The sequence below is a fragment of the Petromyzon marinus genome, chromosome 61 (assembly GCF_048934315.1).
Source record: "Petromyzon marinus isolate PM22_M1 ecotype Great Lakes invasive population chromosome 61, UKy_Petmar_22M1.pri1.0, whole genome shotgun sequence".
Taxonomy (NCBI): domain Eukaryota; kingdom Metazoa; phylum Chordata; class Hyperoartia; order Petromyzontiformes; family Petromyzontidae; genus Petromyzon; species Petromyzon marinus.
The window spans coordinates 4,210,610-4,233,021 of NC_133727.1; the positions used below are offsets into that span (position 1 = coordinate 4,210,610).

Sequence of the window (22,412 nt, forward strand, 5' to 3'; positions counted from 1 at the left end):
GCTCTCGCGGGCCCTCGGCCCCGAGCACCGGGGCCTCCACCGGGTGGCGGTACGGGTGAGCGACGGTGGATTCCCGGAGCCCCTGAGCGCGCTGGCGCTCCTCCACCTCTTCGTGAACGAGACGCTGGGCGACGCGGCGCTGGTCCGTGAGATGGTCGCCCGGAGCAACCGTCTGCCCCTCGATGCCAGCGGGCCCGTGGGGGGCGGCGGAGGCGGCGGCAGGGCCGGCGCCGGGTCGTCCGCGGGGCCCGAGGGGTCGAGGGCCGGGCGATACACCATCCTGGTGGCCATGGCGGCCGGGGCGGCCATTGTGATCCTGCTCATTGTCGCCGTGGTGCTCGCCCTGCGCTGCCGCGGTGGTCGCATCAAGAACGGCGGCGGCGGCGGCGGCGGCGGCGGCGCCGGGGTGTGGCGGGGGAAGGCGAGCGAGAACTGGCTGTCGGCGTCGCCGGGGGCGCACGAGCGCGATCCGTCGTCCAAGCCGCCGCAGGCGCCGTACAGCATCGTGACCATCGAGGAGGCCAAGGTGAGTGACTAAAACCCCTCACCACGTGTGGTGGTGGTAGCCAGGTGGCGCTGGTGCTGGTGCTGGTGGAACTTGCACGGCAGGTGTGGTGTAATTCATACGTGATGATGACGACGATGATGACGAAGACGACGACGACGATTACGAGCACGATGACAACAATGATGACGATCACAGTGATGACGACGACGAAGATGATGATGAAATGGGTTCGGTACAGTCAGTCTATGATCGGCGGGTCCACGTGTTGGCCGTGGGTGTTCGTTTCTAGCGTCCAGACGACACCGCAGTGGTGCCGGGCCAGTTTCGTGGCGGAGATAAAGGCTCAGGAGTGGACGCGACGCTCACAGGGTTCAGCGAGCGGAGGAGTGGTCATTACCGGGGGAACTCATCAATGCCTGACACATCTGTTTATCACGGTTGGCTACATACGGTGCAAAAGAAGTCCAACATACACGTACATATGAAATGGGTACAACTGAGTCACAGACGTAGACTTTGGAGGCAACACATTTATTCAGTTCCAACACACGGGGTAACTTCCCCTTAACAGAATAACAACCTAAGGTGGTGACCACCCAGCTAATTACAAGAGTTACAACACTAGTTACCACGTGACTGGTGTAGTTAACCGGGTGGTGACCACCCAGCTAACTACAATAGTTACCACGTAACTGTTACTACGGACCCGGGACTACAACATCTGTCCGGGTCCACGTGCTGGAAGACTTGTTGAATGGAGATCGTTGATGAAAGGGTTTCTTTTCCGGGATGAACAACCCTGGTCCCTCTCGGGACCCGGCTTATATTCTCTGTGGCATTGCCGGCTCCGCCCTTGGCCACGTCCACCTTCCAGAACCCTCGGGAAGGATCTGGGTCCCAATCATGTGACCTCCCTAGCCTCTTTGTCAACTTAACTGGTCACGTGTCCTCCCGGGTCAACCAGAGTGCCATGGCCTCATACAACTTCATCCTTCGGTCGGCACCCACACACCCTGTAGGGCCAGCGCTGCACTTGCAGCCTGGTGCCATCCAGCGCTATTATCCAGCGCACACCGTGCCCCTCTTGGGCCGGTACCGCACCCACAGCATGGTGACATCCAGCGATGTCACTACATCACCTCCCCCTTCGTAAGCACTCAGCCGTCCCGGCTGCCAACTCTCCCTCAATAAGACAAAGCCCCCTAGCCCTCTCTCCCTGATCGCCCTCGCTCCCTGTTCACACTCGCTCCCTGATCGCGCTCGCTCCCTGACCGCGCTCGCTTGCTCCTCTTCACACGCGCGCTGCGCGGCCCTAAGAGCGTGGGGGCAAACGTGAATCGCTGGCTGAGTTCCCTTACGCTAAAAACATAACAAAACTTAGAGGAAATAAAATTATTTTGTAAACTTGGAGAAGGATCGCACGGCTATTTCTGAGAAGTCAACAGCCGTGCTTGTGAATCTATTTTACGGGAATTTAAACGCTCTTGTCTTTTGACGCCCTGTCACTTTTTTATATTTTGTAAATCGATGTTGTCATGTGGAACTTCATCTCTCAATGTCAAACAACAACAACGACGACGACATTCGAACCGCTTCCATCCCGTCCGTGTCGGTTCTCTGAACAAGACAGAACAACGGGGAAGAAGAGTCGAGAGAAAGAGAGTGGGGGGAGAGTATGACAATTGTTACTATATTTGTTTTGCCATTGGGAGAGAGAGAGAGATGGAGCGTTAGAGGAAGAGAGAGAGAGAGGAAGAGATAGATGGAGAGAGAGGGAGAGAGGAAGAGATAGTGGGCGCTGGAGGATGCCGTGTGCTCCGTGGCAGATGACAGAGAGCTCTGCATGCAGTTATGAGCTACCCGTCGGAGGCCGTTTGACTGTGAGGAGGGCTGCGTGCAGATGCAGTACTTGTCGTAGTTATAAACAAAAAGAGCGAGAGAGAGCGAGAGCGACATGGAGTAGGAAGAGAGGGGGGTAGAGAGAGAGGGGGGGTAGAGAGAGGAGTTAGAGAGAGGGGGTAGAGAGGGGGGTAGAGAGAGAGGGAAGGGGAAAGGAGAGCGGTGCACAAAATATTTTGTTAAATCGTTCATTTAAAAAGGGGGGGTTACAAAAAGCAAAGCATAAAAAAAACCGAAATGATGAACGAAGCAAAGTGCCGACTACACCGAGCATCTTCTTCGTGTTTCCTCTGATCGTTAAAAAAAAAGAGATAGAGGGAGAGAAAGGGAAATAGAGAAGAATAGAGAGAGAGAGGAAGAGAGAGAGAGAGCGAGAAAGAGAGAGCGACATGGAGTAGGAAGAGAGGGGGTAGAGAGAGGGGGGCGAGGGGCAGAGAGGGGGTAGAGAGAGAGAGAGAGGGAAGGGGTAAGGAGAGCAGAGCGAGAAATATTTTGTTAAATCTTTCATTTAAAAAAGGGGGTGGGGGGAGGGCTTCACATGAAGCAAAGCATACAAAAAAACAAAAAAAACAACGAAATGATGAACGAAGCAAAGTGCCGACTACACCGAGCATCTTCTTGTTTCCTCTGATCGTTAAAAACAGAAAGAGATAGAGAGAGGAAGAGAAAAAGAGAGAGAGAAAGAGAGAGAGAGGAGACATGACGGCGTCTTGCCAGGATATTTTCCGATGACCTTGGTTAGTAATCGGTGGGATGACCCCCCCCCCCCTCCCTTCAGCCAGTCGTCTGTTCAGTGAAACGTCTTTTGAATGTTTAATGACTTGATGTGTCGGGGGCGGTGGGGGGGAGAGACGGCGGCGTTCATCAGTTTCCCTGACATGAACGCTTGCGTGACTCGGTGTACACGGTCGACTCCCGATTGTCCACGTTGCAGTGTATCCGATCGGCGGATTAACAGCGCGCCGCCTGAGATTTTGACGCAGATTAATGACTCGTGGATTTTCCCCCGAGAAACCGAAATTCATTATCTCCTAAACAGTTACACATTATTGTTCTTGGAAATGTTTATTTACAAGTCACACGGTGCTCACACCCAACAAATACGTCGCTTACGGTTAATCCGAAATCCACGCGACCGCCCTCTACAGTACAGTAGTTGCCACATCTTGTCGACAGTGGGTGGCGGAGTTTACTTGATGCTGATTGGCGTGGGTCCGCTGCTGTCATCCAATCAGTGGACCGAGTCTTGTGCTGGGCGGGAGCCAGGGACGCGTTGCTATCACTGATCACGTGCATTCATTCATCGATCGGTGGGTCGTATTCGTTCCACATCGAAAGAGTGACAATTAAAAATCGTCAGCTGCGCTTCGCCTCGCGAGTGATTTATCCGATCGTTTATTTTGCGAGTTTGAATTTACGAGACCCGTTCGTTAACAAACTCAATTTTCTTAACCTAACCATGATTTGTACCTCCATTAGTGGCTTTTGCCATTGAGATCCGCGGAAAGTGATTGATTATATTTTTGGACGATCCGCGATTTTGATTTATTATCCACGGCCGTCCTCACCGTCATTAGCGCGGACAACGGACAGCCTGCTGCATTCATATTTTATCCCCTCGTTTAAGGCCACAGCAGTGTCGTTAACAAACAAGGGTCGCTCGCACGTGCTGGGGTTTCTTGGAGTCTGCAGCATCTCAAAGTTCCCCGTAACGTGCCTCATCCCCATCGTTCTTTGCTGTCAGCGAGCGCCTATTAGGGCCGGCATGGCGCGCGAGGGAGCGGGTGGCTGGAACCACGCCCTCCGCCGCCTTTGTCTCTCCAATCAGCCGTCGATCTCGGACGAAGCGGGGGGGGGGGTGGTATAAGGCCCCCCTGGGTGCCGGTTCAGTTGCCCATCACCGGCGTTGGTCGGTGAGCGGGAATCGAACTCGGCGTGGCCGGGGTTTGTGGCGGAGCGCGTTAAACCCGCTCCCTCTCCGCCGTGAGATCGAGCCGTGGTAATTGCGCACTGACATTCGAATTCTCAGGAGCTGCACTTTGTTTAGCCGAATATAAAAGTTCGCAACCGGTTTTGAACAGGGCAAGCGATTGTTTCAGGCACTCGTGATTGGGATCTCCAGCTCACCACGCATGGGGACCCAGATTTATAGGAGAGGCAATTATCTAACGCTCGCTGTAATCTTTCAAAGTACTTTTTTTTTGTTTGCAAACTATTGCCGCTATGAATATGTACTCCACGATATTGCCGCGTTCGGCGCCTGGGGGCCGTTTCGTGTCAACTTGTAACGCTGTGCTTGCGACAGTGTTAGCTCGCTCGCGGAGAGAGGGAGGGAGGGAAGGAGTGAGAGACCGAAGCAGAGGAGAGAGAGAGGTGGAAGGAGAAGGGGAGAGAGACTTTTGACTTTTAAACAACTTTTATTGCCGCCGGCAGCAAATGCACTGGAGGCGATTTCGATATGAAACGCACAAAGTCACCCAGCAAACACGAATGAAATTAAACGCTACAAATCCACGCGCTGTGGCGCTAAAATGCACCGCGCACAACACGAAAGAAAAGTCACGTGGTTGTGGTGGTCATTCCCGCACGCCACGTTGCATTGATTCTCTTTTGAAATGAGATGAGGTGGGGGGAGAGAGAACGAGACGATAGAAACAGTGGAAGAGAGAGAGAGGAGTCGGCACTACCGATAATTTCCCAAGCTCTGCGGTCCTCTATATACAAGGTGGCTCAAAAGTCATAGGGCTATTATGTTTATTTTCACAAATCACTTATGGTTATTTCATTCATTTCAAACAAATGACTAGCATAAGCGTGAATGCACGATGCAGGAATTATCTTTTGAAATTAATGTACGGATTTTTTTTCTCGCCCCCTTCAACTTATGATGAGCGAGCGTAAACCTTCAGGCGTTAGCCAACCGCTAAAAATATCACAAACAGGCATCGTCAGGGTCTGGACGAACAAACCGATGACGACCTCCTGCATACCAGGAGAGGGAGATAACATCTCCTAGCCACCACGGCGCCCCCTCCCCCCCCCTCCCGATCGATTCACCTCGTGGGATGGGGGTGGAAGGGGAGGGGGGCAGGGGGCTGGGACCCCCCCCCCACCCTCCTCTAGGCCACGGAGCCAAGCCCAGCCAGCCTCCAGCACACAAGCAGCCGCCTCTAATCGCTACTGCTGCTGCTACTGCACGCGTCCGTCTGAGCGATGGGGGGGGGGTGGGGGGCTAATTAGTGGAGGAGGGGGGGGGGTTGGCGGCCCACCGCTCGCTGTTGCCTTCTGTGAGAGAATAATTCCACCGTTCTCCTACGACAAAGGCAATCTTTTTTTTATTTTATTTCTCCGGGCAGGGCGCCCGTCGCGCCCGAGACGCCGGCCGTGAGAGAAGGACCGCCGAGCCGCCGCAATTGCCGCCGACTCTGACCTCTGACCTCTAACCCCCCCTCCCCCCCCCCACTCCGAGGTTGTTTTTTTATACGAACATTTTTTTTTATTTAAGGCAGCTGACCCAATTTCCCGCGATGGCGTCTGGGACACCGAGATTCTGTTTGCCGACGGAGCGGATCTCTTACCGGTGGCTAGGAGATGTTGAATACCTCGCCTGGTGTGCAGGAGGTCGTGGGTTCAATGCTGACCCTGACGCCTGCTGTACATTTGGAGTTTGCGTCTCTCTCTCTCTCTGTGCTGAGATGTTGATTATCTCACCTGGTATACAGGAGGTCGTGGGTTCGATCCACACAATGACGCCTGCTGTAGATTGAGAGTTTGCGTGTTTCTCTTTCGGTGGTGAGATGATGATTACCTCGCCTGGTCTACAGGAGGTCGTGGGTTCGATCCCGACCCTGACGCCTGCTGTACATTTGGAGTGTGCGTGCCTCTCTCTCAAAAACAAACTAAACAAAAAAATACGTTTATTTTACCATGCGCCTTTTTTTTCAGAATCGACTCGGGCACAAATGATAGCTCAACGAAATGGTTTCTCGTAATCATCACCACGTGGACATGTATTAGCAACCGAATGCTCTATGTGCATGTTTCGAAATGTGGAGGGGAAAAACCGGAGGACCTGGAGGAAAAAAAATATCTCTTCAACCACGGCGAGGACATGCAAACTCCAAATATACAAACGTCAGGGTTGGGATCGAAACCACAACCTCCTGTATACCAGGGTTTTGTCCCTCCAAGTTTTTGAATCAACCGTCACGTTTTAAATTTGTATTTAAAGCTTTCGTGACTGCAGTAATTCATATTCTTAGCTCTTTAGGTAAAGTCACGTTGAAGGGAAACAATAAAATAATGAGATATATATAAAACAATAAAAAATATCACGGCGTTTTGACCATAACACAAACGGTCATCATCAGGTTTGTGTTATGGTCGAAACGTCGTGAGAATTTTAATTGTTTTATATATATTTTATTATTTTCTTGTTTCCCTTCAACGTGGCTTTACCGAAAGAGTTAAGAATATCAACCATCACGTGTTCAGAGCAGCTGTGGCTGCTATGCATTTCCACGTGATGATGATGATGATGGGCCACTTCGTTGGGCTATCATTTGTGATGGCCAGGTCGCTTATGAAAAAGAGGTCAGTCGGGCCTTACCTGGTAAAAAAATAAAAATTAGTAAAAAAAAACAGGCTCACGGATTATTCCATCACCCCCTACCGTGCGTTGGATTTCCACGTTTAAGGCTGCGTTGGCTGTGTCACGTTGTCCGCAATGCCCAGCCACCCCCGCATGCCAAAGCAGCTTCTGTTTGGCCGGATAGGTAAATGCGTGTGCGAGTGTGAGCGAGCGTGTCTGTGTGTGTGTGTGCGTGCGAGTGGGGAGCGGTGGTGTAGCGGTTAGCGCGCCGCGCTATGAACCTGGCGACCCGGGTTCGATTCCCGCTCACGGCCAACACCAGTGACGATTATCTGAACCGGTCTTGGGCCTCCCCTAGGTCGACTCAGCCTCAAATGAGTACCTGGTGCGGTGGATAAAAACATTGCCACTGGGGAGACTAAGGCGGTCGGGCGTGGTGCTGGCCACCCACCCCCTCGTGTACCGTTCCGGCCTTCATAGGTGCTCGCTAACAGCACTTGCCCCTACAGTCTGTTAAGGCTATACGGGGGATCTTTGTTTTTATCTTTGTGTGCGAGTGGGGAGCGGTAGTGTAGTGGTTAGCGCGCCGGGCCACGAAACTCTGCGCGAGCCGAGATCAATTCCCGCTCACGCGATTATCTGATGCGGTCATGGGCCTCCCCTAGGTCGACTCAGCCTCGAATGAGTACCTAAACATCGCCACTGGGGAGACAAAGGCGGCCGGGCGTGCTGTTGGCCACCCGCCCACTCGTCTGCCGTGCCAGCCCTCATAGTTGCTCGCTAACGAGCACTTGCCCCAGCAGTCTGTAACAGGCTGTACGGGGGATCTTTGCCTTTGAGTGCAAGTGTCGAATCAGCACTTGCCCCAAAAGTCGTTTGAGGCTACACGGGGGAGGGATATTTGTCTCTGTCAAATTGGTTTCGTCCAACTGCGTTCCTCCACCCCCCCCCCTCTCTCAGTTTCATAATCTTAGGGATTTGCAACTCACTCTGGACCCATCTCAAGGCCTGGATATAAATAAAAACCAGCATCAGCAAGCGGCAGCCCATATCCTGCCCCACCCCCCCCCCCCCACCAGTCCCACAATCCCGTGTGCTTACAATCGACGGTGTTAATCACACGCGTGTAGCGATCGCTTGGAGGGCGTGCGTGTGCACGCGTGTGTGCGCGTGTGCGTGTGTACGTGCGGTCGTGCACACGCGTGTGTACGTGTGCACGTGTCCCCACGCGTGTGTGGCGAGCGGTTAACCCCGAGCCTGATTTCCCCTCTCATCGGTTGGTTGTCCAAATTCTGCTAAACCCTGTCTGTCTGGTGTGCTTCTCTCTCTGTGTCCCCTGTTGTGTCTGTGTTAGTTCCCCCCCTACTTGGGTGTCTGTGTATGTACAACTGAGGTTATGTGTTTCCTCTCTCTCTCTCTCTCTCGTAAATTTAGCTCTTCTGTAGCTGATGATGGCTGCTTGTGTTGCAACCGAAACGTCGTACGCTATTACGTTATTTTATTATTTCTTATTTATACATGACTTTACCGAACAAAAAACAAAGAGTCATTCCTGCAGTCACGAAAGCTTCGAACCAAGTTTAAACTAAAGGTATTTTGTTATTTTATTAAACGAAACAATTTTTTTTATTCCTAAGTTTTTATTTATTTTTACCATGTAAGGCCCACTGAGCCATTTATCTCTTTTCAGAAGCGAACTTTCCACAAATTATAGGTCAGCGATTGTGGCTTATCGTCGTCACGTGGAAAATTACTCTAAACGCGTGGTGATGTTGATTCTGAATGTGGAGGGAAAAACCGGAGGACCCGGAGAAAAATCCACGCGGCCACGGGGAGAGAGAGAGAGAGAGACACGCAAACTCCAAATATACAGCAGCAGCAGGCGTCGTCAGGGTCGGGATCGAACCCACGACCTCCTGTGTACCAGGCAAGGGAGTTAACATCTCCAAGCCACCGTGATGATGGTGAGAGAGAGAGAGACACGCAAACTCCAAATATACAGCAGCAGCAGGCGTCGTCAGGGTCGGGATTGAACCCACGACCTCCTGTGTACCAGGAGAGGTAGTTAACATCTCACCACAGGGAGAGAGACACACAAACTCCAAATATACAGCAGCAGGCATCGTCAGGTTCGGGATCGAACCCACGACCTCCTGTGTACCAGGCGAGGGAGTTAACATCTCCTAGCCACCGTGATGATGGTGAGAGAGAGAGAGAGAGACACGCAAACTCCAAATATACAGCAGCAGGCATCGTCAGGTTCGGGATCGAACCCACGACCTCCTGTGTACCAGGCGAGGGAGTTAACATCTCCTAGCCACCGTGATGATGGTGAGAGAGAGAGAGAGACACGCAAACTCCAAATATACAGCAGCAGCAGGCGTCGTCAGGGTCGGGATCGAACCCACGACCTCCTGTGTACCAGGCAAGGGAGTTAACATCTCCTAGCCACCGTGATGATGGTGAGAGAGAGAGAGAGACACGCAAACTCCAAATATACAGCAGCAGCAGGCGTCGTCAGGGTCGGGATTGAACCCACGACCTCCTACGTACCAGGAGAGGTAGTTAACATCTCACCACAGGGAGAGAGACACACAAACTCCAAATATACAGCAGCAGGCATCTTCAGGTTCGGGATCGAACCCACGACCTCCTGTGTACCAGGCGAGGGAGTTAACATCTCCTAGCCACCGTGATGATGGTGAGAGAGAGAGAGAGATACGCAAACTCCAAATATACAGCAGCAGGCATCGTCAGGTTCGGGATCGAACCCACGACCTCCTGTGTACCAGGCGAGGGAGTTAACATCTCCTAGCCACCGTGATGATGGTGAGAGAGAGAGAGACGCAAACTCCAAATATATAGCAGCAGGCGTCGTCAGGTTCGGGATCGAACCCACGACCTCCTGTGTACCAGGCGAGGGAGTTAACATCTCCTAGCCACCGTGATGATGGTGAGAGAGAGAGAGAGAGACACGCAAACTCCAAATATACAGCAGCAGCAGGCGTCGTCAGGGTCGGGATCGAACCCACGACCTCCTGCACACCAGGTGACGTAGTTAACATCTCACCACGGAGAGAGAGAGACACACAAACTCCAAATATACAGCAGCAGGCATCGTCAGGTTCGGGATCGAACCCACGACCTCTTGTGCACCAGCCGAGGGAGTTAACATCTCCTAGCCACCGTGGCATCCTGAACCCGACCCTGGGCTTTCTTTGAATACCTGATGCACTACGTAAACAGCACGATGACCTTACCCCCCGCACCTCCGATTAGCGTGGTTGGCGACGTACGATAATCCGAAAGAAGTTCAGGATGCAGCGCGTAACGTTACGGCTTTGGGGAGACAAAGACGGCCGGGGAATTGGTTTGCTCGTCACCGCCCACGCATCTCGGCACGCTCGTCATTACCCGCGCCCGTCATCACCCACGCCCGTCATCATCCACGTCATCATCCACGTCATCACCCACGTCATCACCCACGCTCGTCATCACCCACGCCATCACCCACGCTCGTCATCACCACGCACGGTTTATTACGCGCTGCCTGCAGGTCAACCGTGGGTCAACCAGCGGGCCACCCTCGAGGACGAGCGCGGTTTTTGCGAAGTGAGACCTTGAAACCGCCCCCCCCCCCTCCCCCGTACCCCCCAACCCACGCTTGCTTTGCCCCTGCACAGGGACCGGGCGACGAACCGACGTACCAGTCCATCGCCGAGGCGCTGGAGGAGGCGTGCGGCGGCGTCGGCGGCATCGGCGGCGTCGGCGAAGACTCGCGGCACACTGTCATCCCGCGGCACAGCACTTTCCGTCCTCGCGACCCCAGCCCCGACCTCCTGGGCCGGCTACCCAGCCGGGTCCAGCAGCAGCCGCCTCCTCCTCCTCCTCCTCCGCCTCCTCCTCCTCCTCTGCCGCCAATGGCGCTGTCGTCATCGTCGTCCTCGTCGCTGCTCCTGTCGCCGGCGCTTCCGTCGGCGGCGGCATCGGCGTCGTCGGCGTCGGCGTCGGCGTCGGCGGTGGCGGCGTTCCAGGCGCTGAGCGAGTCCAAGCGATCGTCGTCGTCGAGCGGCTCGGAGCACTACAGCGCGTCGGAGAGCAGCTGTTCACAGCAGGGCACGAGGGGCACCCACGGACCCGCGGCGCTCCCCACCACCTCCTCGTCCTCGTCGCACCGCTGCAAGCAGGTGGGTGAGCGTCGGCGGCGAGCGTCGGCGGTGAGCGTCGGCGGCGAGCGTGCGCGGTGAGCGTCAGCGGTGAGCGTCAGCGGTGAGCGTCGGCGGTTAGCGTCAGCGGTGAGCGTGCACGGTGAGCGTCAGCGGTGAGCGTCGGCGGCGAGCGTCAGCGGCGAGCGCGCGCCGGGTTACACCGGAGTGGACCAAGGCGCGCTGGATATGCATCTGTGTAAGGATGAGATGGTGGACACTCGAGAAGACACGCGGGGTCACGTGCGCGAGCGGATACAGGAGAACATACGAACGGCACTCGCTCACTCTGTAGAACAGGGGGAGAGAGAACACACAAACTCCACTCACACACTCTGTAGAACAGGGGGAGATCACACAAACTCCACTCACTCACTCTGTAGAACAGGGGGAGAGAGATCACACAAACTCCACTCACTCACTCTGTAGAACAGGGGGAGATCACACAAACTCCGCTCACTCACTCTGTAGAACAGGGGGAGATCACACAAACTCCACTCACTCACTCTATAGAACAGGGAGAAATCACACAAACTCCACTCACTCACTCACTCTGTAGAACAGGGGGAGATCACACAAACTCCACTCACTCACTCTGCAGAACAGGGGGAGATCACACAAACTCCACTCACTCACTCTGCAGAACAGGGGGAGATCACACAAACTCCACTCACTCACTCTGTAGAACAGGGAGAGAGATCACACAAACTCCACTCACTCACTCTTTAGAACAGGGGGAGATCACACAAACCTCACTCACTCACTCTGTAGAACAGGGGGAGATCACACAAACTCCACTCACTCACTCTGTAGAACAGGGGGAGATCACACAAACTCCACTCACTCACTCTGTAGAACAGGGGGAGATCACACTAACTCCACTCACTCACTCTGTAGAACAGGGGGAGATCACACAAACTCCACTCACTCTGTAGAACAGGGGGAGATCATACAAACTCTCACTCTCTCACTCTGTAGAACAGGGGGAGATCACACAAACTCCACTCACTCACTCTGTAGAACAGGGGGAGATCACACAAACCTCACTCACTCACTCTGTAGAACAAGGGGAGATCACACAAACTCCACTCACACACTCTGTAGAACAGGGGGAGATCACACAAACTCCACTCACTCACTCTGTAGAACAGGGGGAGATCACACAAAGTCCACTCACTCTCTGTCATACAGGGGGATATCACACAAACTCCACTCACTCACTCTGCAGAACAGCGGGAGAGGGATCACACAAACTCCACTCACTCTCTGTCATACAGGGGGAGATCATACAAACTCCACTCACTCACTCTGCAGAACAGGGGGAGAGAGATAATACAAACTCCACTGCCCCACTGACTCTTCCGAACAGAGAGAGGACACACAAAGTCCACTCACTCTCCATCATACAGCGGGAGATCACACAAACTCCACTCACTCACTCTGTAGAACAGGGGGAGATCACACAAACTCCACTCACTCACTCTGTAGAACAGGGGGAGATCACACAAAGTCCACTCGCACACTCACAGAAAGGTGCCCGAGCCGGGACTCGAACCACCCAGCAGCCTTCTCGCTACAGGGCCGTCCCCTCGGGGAGGGGGGGGGGGGTGGTGGGGGGGGAGGGTTTTTGTACTTTACAGCATTTAATACGGACGCGCAGGATGGCGCTAAAAGCCAAGAAGCTAAAACAAAAATATTTACAACAGTTAATTAGGGAATGGCCAAACGTTGAATTGAGAAATATGCCCGTAAAGAGACGAACATTTTACGACCACACGTTCGTGTTGAAACACTAACAACGATACACGGTGCCAATGATGCGCTTTGGCCTGCTTTGGAGGCACGTGGCCTCTTTCGAATTCTAACTTGCCGAGGATGGCACTGACTGGTCTTGACTAAAATAAATAAATGTTTCCTATGCAAAGGTCGCCGAGAGTTCAAACCCTCGGCACCATCGTGACGAGTAGAAACCACTGCGCAATTTTTTTTATTCATAATAATAAGAAGAAAAATAAATCGAAGAGAAAGTGCGTCCTCGTGTAAATGTAGCTTATTAGTAATACCAAAAAAAATCTCAAATTATCCAAGAGCCGAATGGCTCACTTGGCCATACCAAAGTAAATAAATAAACAAACCGAAACCGACTCGGTGAACGTATCCGATGGAAAGCGTCGCGAGAGCCCAAACCCTTCGCGCGCCATCGTCGCGAGCGGAAACCACGGCGCAACATTTAAAAAAAAAAGAGGAAATTATGGAAACAACAACAACAACAACAAAAAACAATTTCGAACAAGGAAACAAAATAACATTTTAATTTCGATTTTAAAGCTTTCGTGACTGCAGGGATTCATCTTCTTTGGTTCTTTCGGTAAAGTCACCACGTAGAATGGAGATAAAACAATAAAAATAATAACAACAGAATAAAATTCTCACGACGTTTCGGCCACAACTTGTGTTGTGTTGTGGCCGAAACGTCGTGAGAATTTTATTCTGTTATTGTTATTATTTTTTATTATTATTCTATCTTCATTCTACGTGACTTTGTGGCCGAAACGTCGTGAGAATTTTATTCTGTTATTATTATTTTTATTATTATTTTCTATCTCCATTCTAAGTGACTTTGTGGCCATAACGTCGTGAGAATTTTATTCTGTTATTATTATTTTTATTATTATTTTCTATCTCCATTCTAAGTGACTTTGTGGCCATAACGTCGTGAGAATTTGATTCTGTTATTATTATTTTTATTATTATTCTATCTCCATTCTACGTGACTTTGTGGCCGAAACGTCGTGAGAATTTTATTCTGTTATTATTATTTTTATTATTTTTCTATCTCCATTCTACGTGGTGACTTTACCGAATGAACCCAAACGCGACCTCTCTCGAAAGGGATCTCTCGGATCCCCGCGGCTGGCCCTGCCGGTCCCTTACCGAACCCCCGTTCCGTGGCAAAGGGGCCGTCCATAAATGACGTCACGCACCTGGGGAGGGGGGAGGTTTGAGAAATGTGACGTCACGTCAAAATGCGCAATTTTAAATAAATATAGACAAACACGTTCTATTTCGATTTAAAGCTTTCGTGACTGCAAGGATTCATCTTCTTTGGTTCTTTCGGTAAAGTCACCACGTAGAATGAGAATAAAATAATAAAATAACGCAATAAAATTCTCACGGTCTGTACCTTTCACCTGAAGACGGCCGCTTGCGTTGTGGCCGAAACGTCGTGAGAATTTTATTGTGTTATTTCATTATTTTATTCTCATTCTACGTGACCTTACCGAAAGAACCAAATAAGGTGAAACACGTTCTACTTAATTAAATAGACTTTTTAATAAATGTTTTTTTTCTCCTGCAACATCGGAGTGCGGCGCCACATTAAATACGCACTACTACAATGTGACAATACTTTAAAGCGATTTGAAGCACGTTTTATATATATATATTTTTTTGGGGGGGGAGGTGGGGGGGCAGAGCTTTGTGACGTCATATTTGAGGAGGAGGGGGGGGGTGTCTGACTTTTTGTGACGTCATTTATGGACGGCCCTCAAAGCCACACGGTCCGGTTCTCCCGCTCGGATTTGGGTTTGCGTTGGCGTGGTTGCTGTTGGCGAGGTGGCGACCTCGCTCGATGTCACCGCAGCACGCGACCGCCCACGCCGTTGAATTCTTTTCCGTCCATGTATATAATTAGTTTTTTTTTAAATGTTCAGTTGTGAGCATTGGTGGTGGTGTGGTGGTGTGGTGGTGTGGTGTGGTGGTGGTGTGGTGGTGTGGGTGGGTGGGGGGGTAATTGTTGTCCTTCCACCTCGCACCTCCGATTAGCACGGTGGGCCACGTACTGTGCTAAATAAGTTCAACATACAACATGCATACATGATGGAGTTGGGGGGGGTGGGGGGTGGTGGGAGTATCTGGTGCAGCAATACCACAAGGACAACGATCTCCCATTACCCCACCGTGTAGCCTGTAACAGACTGTTGGGGCAAGTGCTGTTAGCGAGCAGCAGCACCTGTGAAGGCCGGCACGGCACACGAGGGGGTGGGTGGCCAGCAACCAACGCCCGGCCGCCTTTGTCTCCCCAGTGGCGATGGTTACTGCCAGTAACACAACCACCACCACCACCCGCTGACATCGCAGCCACAACTGCTACTGCCACCACTCCCACAACTACTACTGCCCCGAGCACAACCACCACTACTCTTTGGTTCTATTGGGTAAAGCCACGTAGGTGAAAATAAAATAACAAAAAATCACGACGTTTCGGCCACAACACAAGCGGCCTTCATCAGGTGAAGGGACAGAGACTGTCTGGAGGACAGCGCTGGAGTGGAAGAAGCCACGCTTAGATCACGACATTTAAGCTGTGTGAGAAGAAGAAGAAGACCACGGGCTTTGACAAAGGAATTAGCATATAATTTAGCATTGAAATGGCTCATTGAAATAGCTAAGTTAAAGTATACACATCCGCAGAGGTGCCCCTTGACAAAGGAATTAGCATCGAATTTAGCATTGAAATAGCTGAGTGATTAGCTAGTAACTGGTCACAGAAATAGCTATATTAAAGTCAGAGTATATACATTCACCGAGGCACCTAGTACTCATCAAACAGGAGAATTTAGCGAAACACAACCACGCTCAGACATCGGACCTGTGTGCGAGCAAAGAGGTGGTGTACGTGCCGGTGGACTTGCAGTTTGGCGAGGGGGGGGGGGGGAAGGGGGGAGGGGGATTTTACCTATTGATGGTGTGAAAATGGGAATTTATAAGTGCTGCGAAAGTTTGGGGTACCACTACTCGAAAAATATACTGTACCATTGAAATTAGTTTCATGTTTAGTTCGATTTAGAACATCTTTCCAATGGTCGCTTAATTTGAAACCATCCTCTCGGTTGAAATTGTGTCTGTGTTTGTAGATCTGAATTGCTTCATGAACAAATCTCTGATAAAAGCCCGGTAGTTCCATTACCGTCAGCAGGAACACACCCACCACACACACTGCCAGCGCAATTACCACTGCTACCGCTACCACCACCACCACCACTATCAATACGACCACTACCACCACAACAACCACTACTACCACCACCACGACAACAACCACCACTATTGCCAAGACTACCACCACCATGACAAAAAACACTACTACCATCACCACAACTATCACCATCACCACCACTATCAGTACGACCACCACCACAAACCACCGCTACCACCACCACCACCACGGAAATTTGCATGACGTTTGACGCGAATGTTTAAGGAAATATAGCAATAACAATAATCCCATTTCACTTAAAAATGTTTTTAGTGACGCTAAATTCTTAAGTGATGCTGCTCGCTGCTGTCACTGCTGCCGCCGCTGCTGCGTTGACAGCGGCCGTGCACAGAACAATACAAACCAAAACACCAACGTGAACATTTCCCCCCCCACAGATACAATCTAAGCACTTTCCTCAATAATAAGACAGCGTGTGTGTGTGAGTTGGGGGGGGGGAGCGGTAGTGTGTGTGTGTGAGTTGGGGGGGGAGCGGTAGTGTGTGTGTGTGTTGGGGGGAGCGGTAGTGTGTGTGTGTGAGTTGGGGGGAGCGGTAGTGTGTGTGTGTGTGTTGGGGGGGGGAGCGGTAGTGTGTGTGTGTGAGTTGGGGGGAGCGGTAGTGTGTGTGTGTGTGTGAGTTGGGGGGGAGCGGTGGTGTGGGTGTATGTTGGGGGGAGCGGTAGTGTGTGTGTGTGTGTGAGTTGGGGGGGAGCGGTAGTGTGTGTGTGAGTTGGGGGGAGCGGTAGTGTGTGTGTGTGTGTGAGTTGGGGGGAGCGGTAGTGTGTGTGTGTGTGAGTTGGGGGGGGCGGTAGTGTGTGTGTGTTGGGGGGAGCGGTAGTGTGTGTGTGTGAGTTGGGGGGGAGCGGTAGTGTGTGTGAGTTGGGGGGGGGGAGCGGTAGTGTGTGTGTGTGAGTTGGGGGGGAGCGGTGGTGTGTGTGTGTGAGTTGGGGGGGAGCGGTGGTGTGTGTGTGTGTTAGTTGGGGGGGAGTGGTAGTGTGTGAGTTGGGGGGGAGCGGTAGTGTGTGTGTGTGTCGACTCAGCCTCAAACGAGTACCTGGTGCGGTGTGTTAAAAAAACCATTCACCAATGGGAGATGAAAGCGGTCGGGCGTGGCGCTGGCTACCCACCCCCTCGCGTGCTGTTCGCAGATGCTGCTCCGCTAACAGCACTTGCCCCAACAGTCTGTTGAAGGTTATACGGGGGGGGGGGGGGATCTTTAGCCTTTGTTGTCTCTGTTGTCTTTGGCTATAACACGGACTATATATAAACATGTAGAGCGAATGACGTTTCTCCTCACTGGTCCTTACGTATCACTCTGAGCCATTGCCCCATACACAACCGGTCATGTCCAACTATTTATTCTTCCCCCATTGCAAGATGTTGCAGCGATATTTGACAAATGTGTCGGGGGTTTACATTGTTTGTATTCATATTTATTTTTAAATAGGGGGGGGCGGGGAGAGGGAGACTGCCTCCCAACCAAAACTAACAACGAATGGGATATTTCTTTCCCCATTTTACGAATTCGGTATGAAAACCCAACTCAAAATTGTAATTCAATCATTTTCAAGAGCCGCACAATAGCAACGCGAATCTCGAAGTCCCGGTGGCCGTGAAATACATCAATAAATTAATTACTCTTACACGAGGTGGTTCCTCGATAGAACATTGTGCGTGCGGTCTCCAATAAAAAAAACATAAATTGATAAAAAAAAAAACTCCCATTGAGCTATCACCCGCCGCGATAGCTTAATGGGTTTTTGTTACAATATATTTTTTTATTTTACTCAGGATGAGAAAACTTCCTGAAACTGTCGCCGCAATCCGAGACTCGCCCGCCGTTCTGTGTGTGCCCATTTCGTTCATTGATTTCGCCCGGTTGTGTGGGTTGGGGGGGAGAGAGGGTGGAGCGTAGCCTGTGACTGATGTTTTAGTTTTGATATTCTCGCCCCGATGACTCATTGGAACGCCACGCGTCCCACGCTTGCCCAAGCCAGCTCCTCACATCTGACCGGTTTTTATTTTTTGTTTATTTTGTGCCATCCGGGAGCGTCGACCGGTCTTCTACTTCTTCTTTCGTGTGGCTGATTCACAGGGTGGTACGGATGTCTTGTGATCCCCCACCCCCCTCCAATTAATTGATACACAAATTTCGATTTAAAGCTTTCGTGACTGCAAGGGTTCATCTTCTTTGGTTCTTTCGGTAAAGTCACCACGTAGAATGAGAATAAAATAATAAATTGATGAAATAAAATAACACAATAATATTCTCACGACGTTTTTGCCGCTTGTGTTGTGGCGAAACGTCGTGAGAATATTATTGCGTTATTTTATTTTATCAATTTATTATTTTATTCTCATTTTACGTGGTGACTTTACCGAAAGAACCAAAGAAGATGATACACAAATGTTATTTTTTTCCTTTGCATAGTCATTCGTTTTAACTACCTCGCCTGGTGTGCAGGAGGTCGTAGGTTCGACCCAGACCCTGACTCCTGCTGCTGTATATTTGGAGTTTGCGTGTCTCTCTCCGTGGTGAGATGTTAACTACCTCGCCTGGTATACATGAGGTCGTGGATTCCATCCCGACCCTGATGCCTGCTGCTGCTGTATATTTGGAGTTTGCGTGTCTCTCTCTCTCTCTCCGTGGTGAGATGTTAACTACCTCGCCTGGTATACATAAGGTCGTGGATTCCATCCCGACCCTGATGCCTGCTGCTGCTGTATATTTGGAGTTTGCGTGTCTCTCTCTCTCTCCGTGGTGAGATGTTAACTACCTCGCCTGGTGTGCAAGAGGTCGTGGGTTCGATCCAGACCCTGACTCCTGCTGCTGTATATTTGGAGTTTGCGTGTCTCTCTCTCTCCGTGGTGAGATGTTAACTACCTCTCCTGGTGTGCAAGAGGTCGTGGGTTCGATCCAGACCCTGACGCCTGCTGCTGTATATTTGGAGTTTGCGTGTCTCTCTCTCTCTCCGTGGTGAGATGTTAACTGCCTCACCTGGTGTGCAGGAGGTCGTGGGTTCGATCCGGACCCTGACACCTTCTGCTGTATATTTGGAGTTTGCTTGTCTCTCTCTTTCTCCTCCCGTGGTCGCGTGGATTTTTTTGATCTTGCGGTTTTTCACCCTCCACATTTAGAATCAACGTCACGCGCTTCGAGTAATTTGACTGCTGCCAGAAATGTCCAACGCGATGACGATAGGCCACTTCGTTTGAGCTGTCATTTGTGGCCAGGTCGCTTCTGACAAAAGAGCTGTCCAGCCCAGTGGGCTTTCCCTGATCATATATATATAAAACAAAAAAGTTTAGTTTATAGTTTGAATTCTCTAAAACGTAGTTAATAATAGGGGTTTCCCCCTTTTTTTCTGGCAACAAAACTGAAACCTCTTTATAAGGATTCATGTCTGCATCAACCACAATACCTGCAGTCAAAATGCAAATAAAAAAACATACTATGATAATATATGCATTGTCCTTGAAACTGATTGGTCCACACCAAGGGACGGCTTTCTTTTGAGCCTCAACTCAATTGGTGCTCGACCAGATGACGCCAAAAGGCGTACAGCTCAAAGACAATGCACTATCAAAGTAATGAGGTCTAATGATGACTTTACCGAAAGAACCAAAGAAGATGAATCCTTGCAGTCACGAAAGCTTTAAATCGAAATTTAACCAATGAGTATAGTAATTCCTGCAGACACCAAAGCTTCAATTCTAGATCAACGACATTTAAGTATAAATTAATGGGGGGGGGGGGGGTGGACACAGTCACAATACATCTGGATCACCCTGTCGATGCAGTGCCAACACGACTTCAATTCCGCATTCACGTGATCAAGCCCAGACAACCGCGTGAGCGGGAGCAGTAGGGGAGTCGCGTGTGATGTCTACCTTCACATTTGTAGATCGTTAAGGAGGAGTGGGGGTGGGGGTGAATTGCGTCGTTATAAGTTCTTACGGCCTCTGTTCTGGATGACCGCATCCCGCCACACAGACTGCTGGACAGTTTTTTTTTAGTTTGATCTATTTTAGTTTCCATTTGCGCATCAGGTATCCGTATCTGCTGCCGCCCCCGCCGCTGCTGTGGTCTGTGCATCGGATGCGGTTTAGGGTTGGACCCGCGAAAGCATCGCTGAAGATAAAAAAAAAATTCCAGGGGGGATCTTTCAGGTCCCTATAAATAGCGGCGACAAACCAACTCCCACCACCACCACCACCACCAAATCCTACGCCGGCAATAAAATAAAAAAATCCTAGGCTGGGCGAGGCATCGGTGGCTCGCCCTGCGCTGGGATAACGAGCGGGACCGGTTCTCCTGGTCACAGGCATCTTCCTCCTCCCCAGTCTCCTCCGGTGAGCGCTCCCAACTCAATACATTTTTTGTATTATTTGCATTTATTTTATTTTACCAGGCATGGCCCACTGAGCCGATGTGTGGTCCTTGTTCGGGGGCGATCCGGCCATCGCAAATGATGGCCCAAATGAAGTGGCTTATGCCACGTGGACATTTAAAGCGGCAGCCAAATGCTCCAAACGCACGTGCTCCTAAGCTGTGGTCGCGCGACGGCGGGGAAGAGAGACAGCAGGCGTCAGGGCCGGGATCGAACCCAGGACCTCCTGTATACCAGGCGAGGTAGTTAACATCTCACCACGGAGAGAGAGAGACACGCTTCAAACATACAGCAGGACGTCAAAGTCGGGATCGAACCCACGACCTCCTGTATACCAGGCGAGGTAGTTAACATCTCACCACGGAGAGGGAGAGAGACACGCGAACTTTCAAATATACCGCAGGCGTCAGGGTCGAGATTCGAACCCACGACCTCCTGTATACCAGGCGAGGTAGTTAACATCTCCTAGCCACCGCAGCGCCCAAAGGCACAGGTAAAAGTCCCCACCGGAATGCCGCGGGTAGCTCACACGGTGGCTGAATGGGCAGAGTCTCGTTCGCGCCCCCCTTTAGGCCCAACGTTCTTCATTGCACAAGGCCCGCATGGGCCACAGGCGACCCCTGGCTGACCTTTAGTGCGCACCACCCACCCCCCACCTCCCGCCGACAATACAAAAAATTGTGAAAACTCCCCCCACCCCCCCCCCCCACCCATCATCACCGTGCTGCTGTCCAAACTACAACCAAATGGGTTTCAAATAGTGTGGCGGAAACTCACGCTCACTTGATGTGTAAATGAGTCAAGAAGACTGTCTTAGGCTACATAGCGAAGATGGGCGACTGCCCTAGGGCCCGCGCTTTGGGGGGCGGGGGTGATCCTGCTGTGGGGCAAGTGCTTTTAGCGAGTAGCGCCTGTGAAGTCCTGCACTGCACTGCACGACACACGGGTTGAGAGTTGGACAACAGCACGCCCGGCCGCCTTTGTCTCCCCAGTGGCGATGTTTACACAACCGCACCAGGTGCTCATTTGAGGCTGAGTTGACACTCCGAGGAGAGCCCAGGATCGGTTCCAATTACTCACCAATTGGTGGTGGTGGTTAGTTATCGGTAAACGAACTCGGATCTTTCCAGGTTCGTAGGGCAGTGGCGCTAACCATTGCGCCACCGCTCCCCGCATACTGTATGCTGTAAATACATAAGACAAAGATCCCCCCGTATAGCCTGAACAGACTGTTGGGGCAAGTGCTGTTATCGAGCAGCACCCTATGAAGTCCTGCGCTGCCCGACACACGAGGAGAGGGGGTGGGAGTTGGCCAAGCACCACGCCCGACCGCCTTTGTCTCCCCCAGTGGCGATGTTCGCTAACACAAGGCAACCAGGTCCTTAATTTGAGGCCGAGACGACCTAGCGGAGGTGCCCAGGGTGAGTTGAAAATATTCACGAGCGTCGAAGTCACTTCGGACAGCGCGCTAACCACTGCGCCGTCGCTCCCCACGCGCTAGTGGTGCTTAATAACATTTTTTTTTTTTAAAAACTTCTGAGAAGTTGCTACGACACCACGAGAAACGCGTTGACAACGATGATGCCTCCTGCCTCCTCCTCCCCCTCTCTCACCGATGTGACCTCGTGCCCCGGCAGCTTTCTCGCCTTCTTCAGCATTTTTTCTTGCTGCGGTCGTCCCCACCTGATGACGGACGCTTGTGTTGCGATCGAAACGTCGTGATTTGTTTTTATTTCATTTGATTTCTACCCCACGTGGCTTTACGGAAAGAGCCAAAGAG

At 51.5% G+C, this 22,412-nt stretch overlaps 1 protein-coding gene across 3 annotated transcripts in view; it reads left to right on the forward strand.

The window, feature by feature from the left end:
* LOC116937942 (uncharacterized) overlaps positions 1-22,412 on the forward strand; it is a 276,405-nt gene that overhangs the window by 149,751 nt on the left and 104,242 nt on the right. For all 3 annotated transcript variants that reach the window (XM_076053470.1, XM_076053469.1, XM_076053471.1), the window contains one exon: positions 10,682-11,185. In XM_076053470.1, coding sequence (XP_075909585.1) covers positions 10,682-11,185 — 504 coding nt within the window. The remainder of the gene's footprint in view (positions 1-10,681; positions 11,186-22,412) is intronic.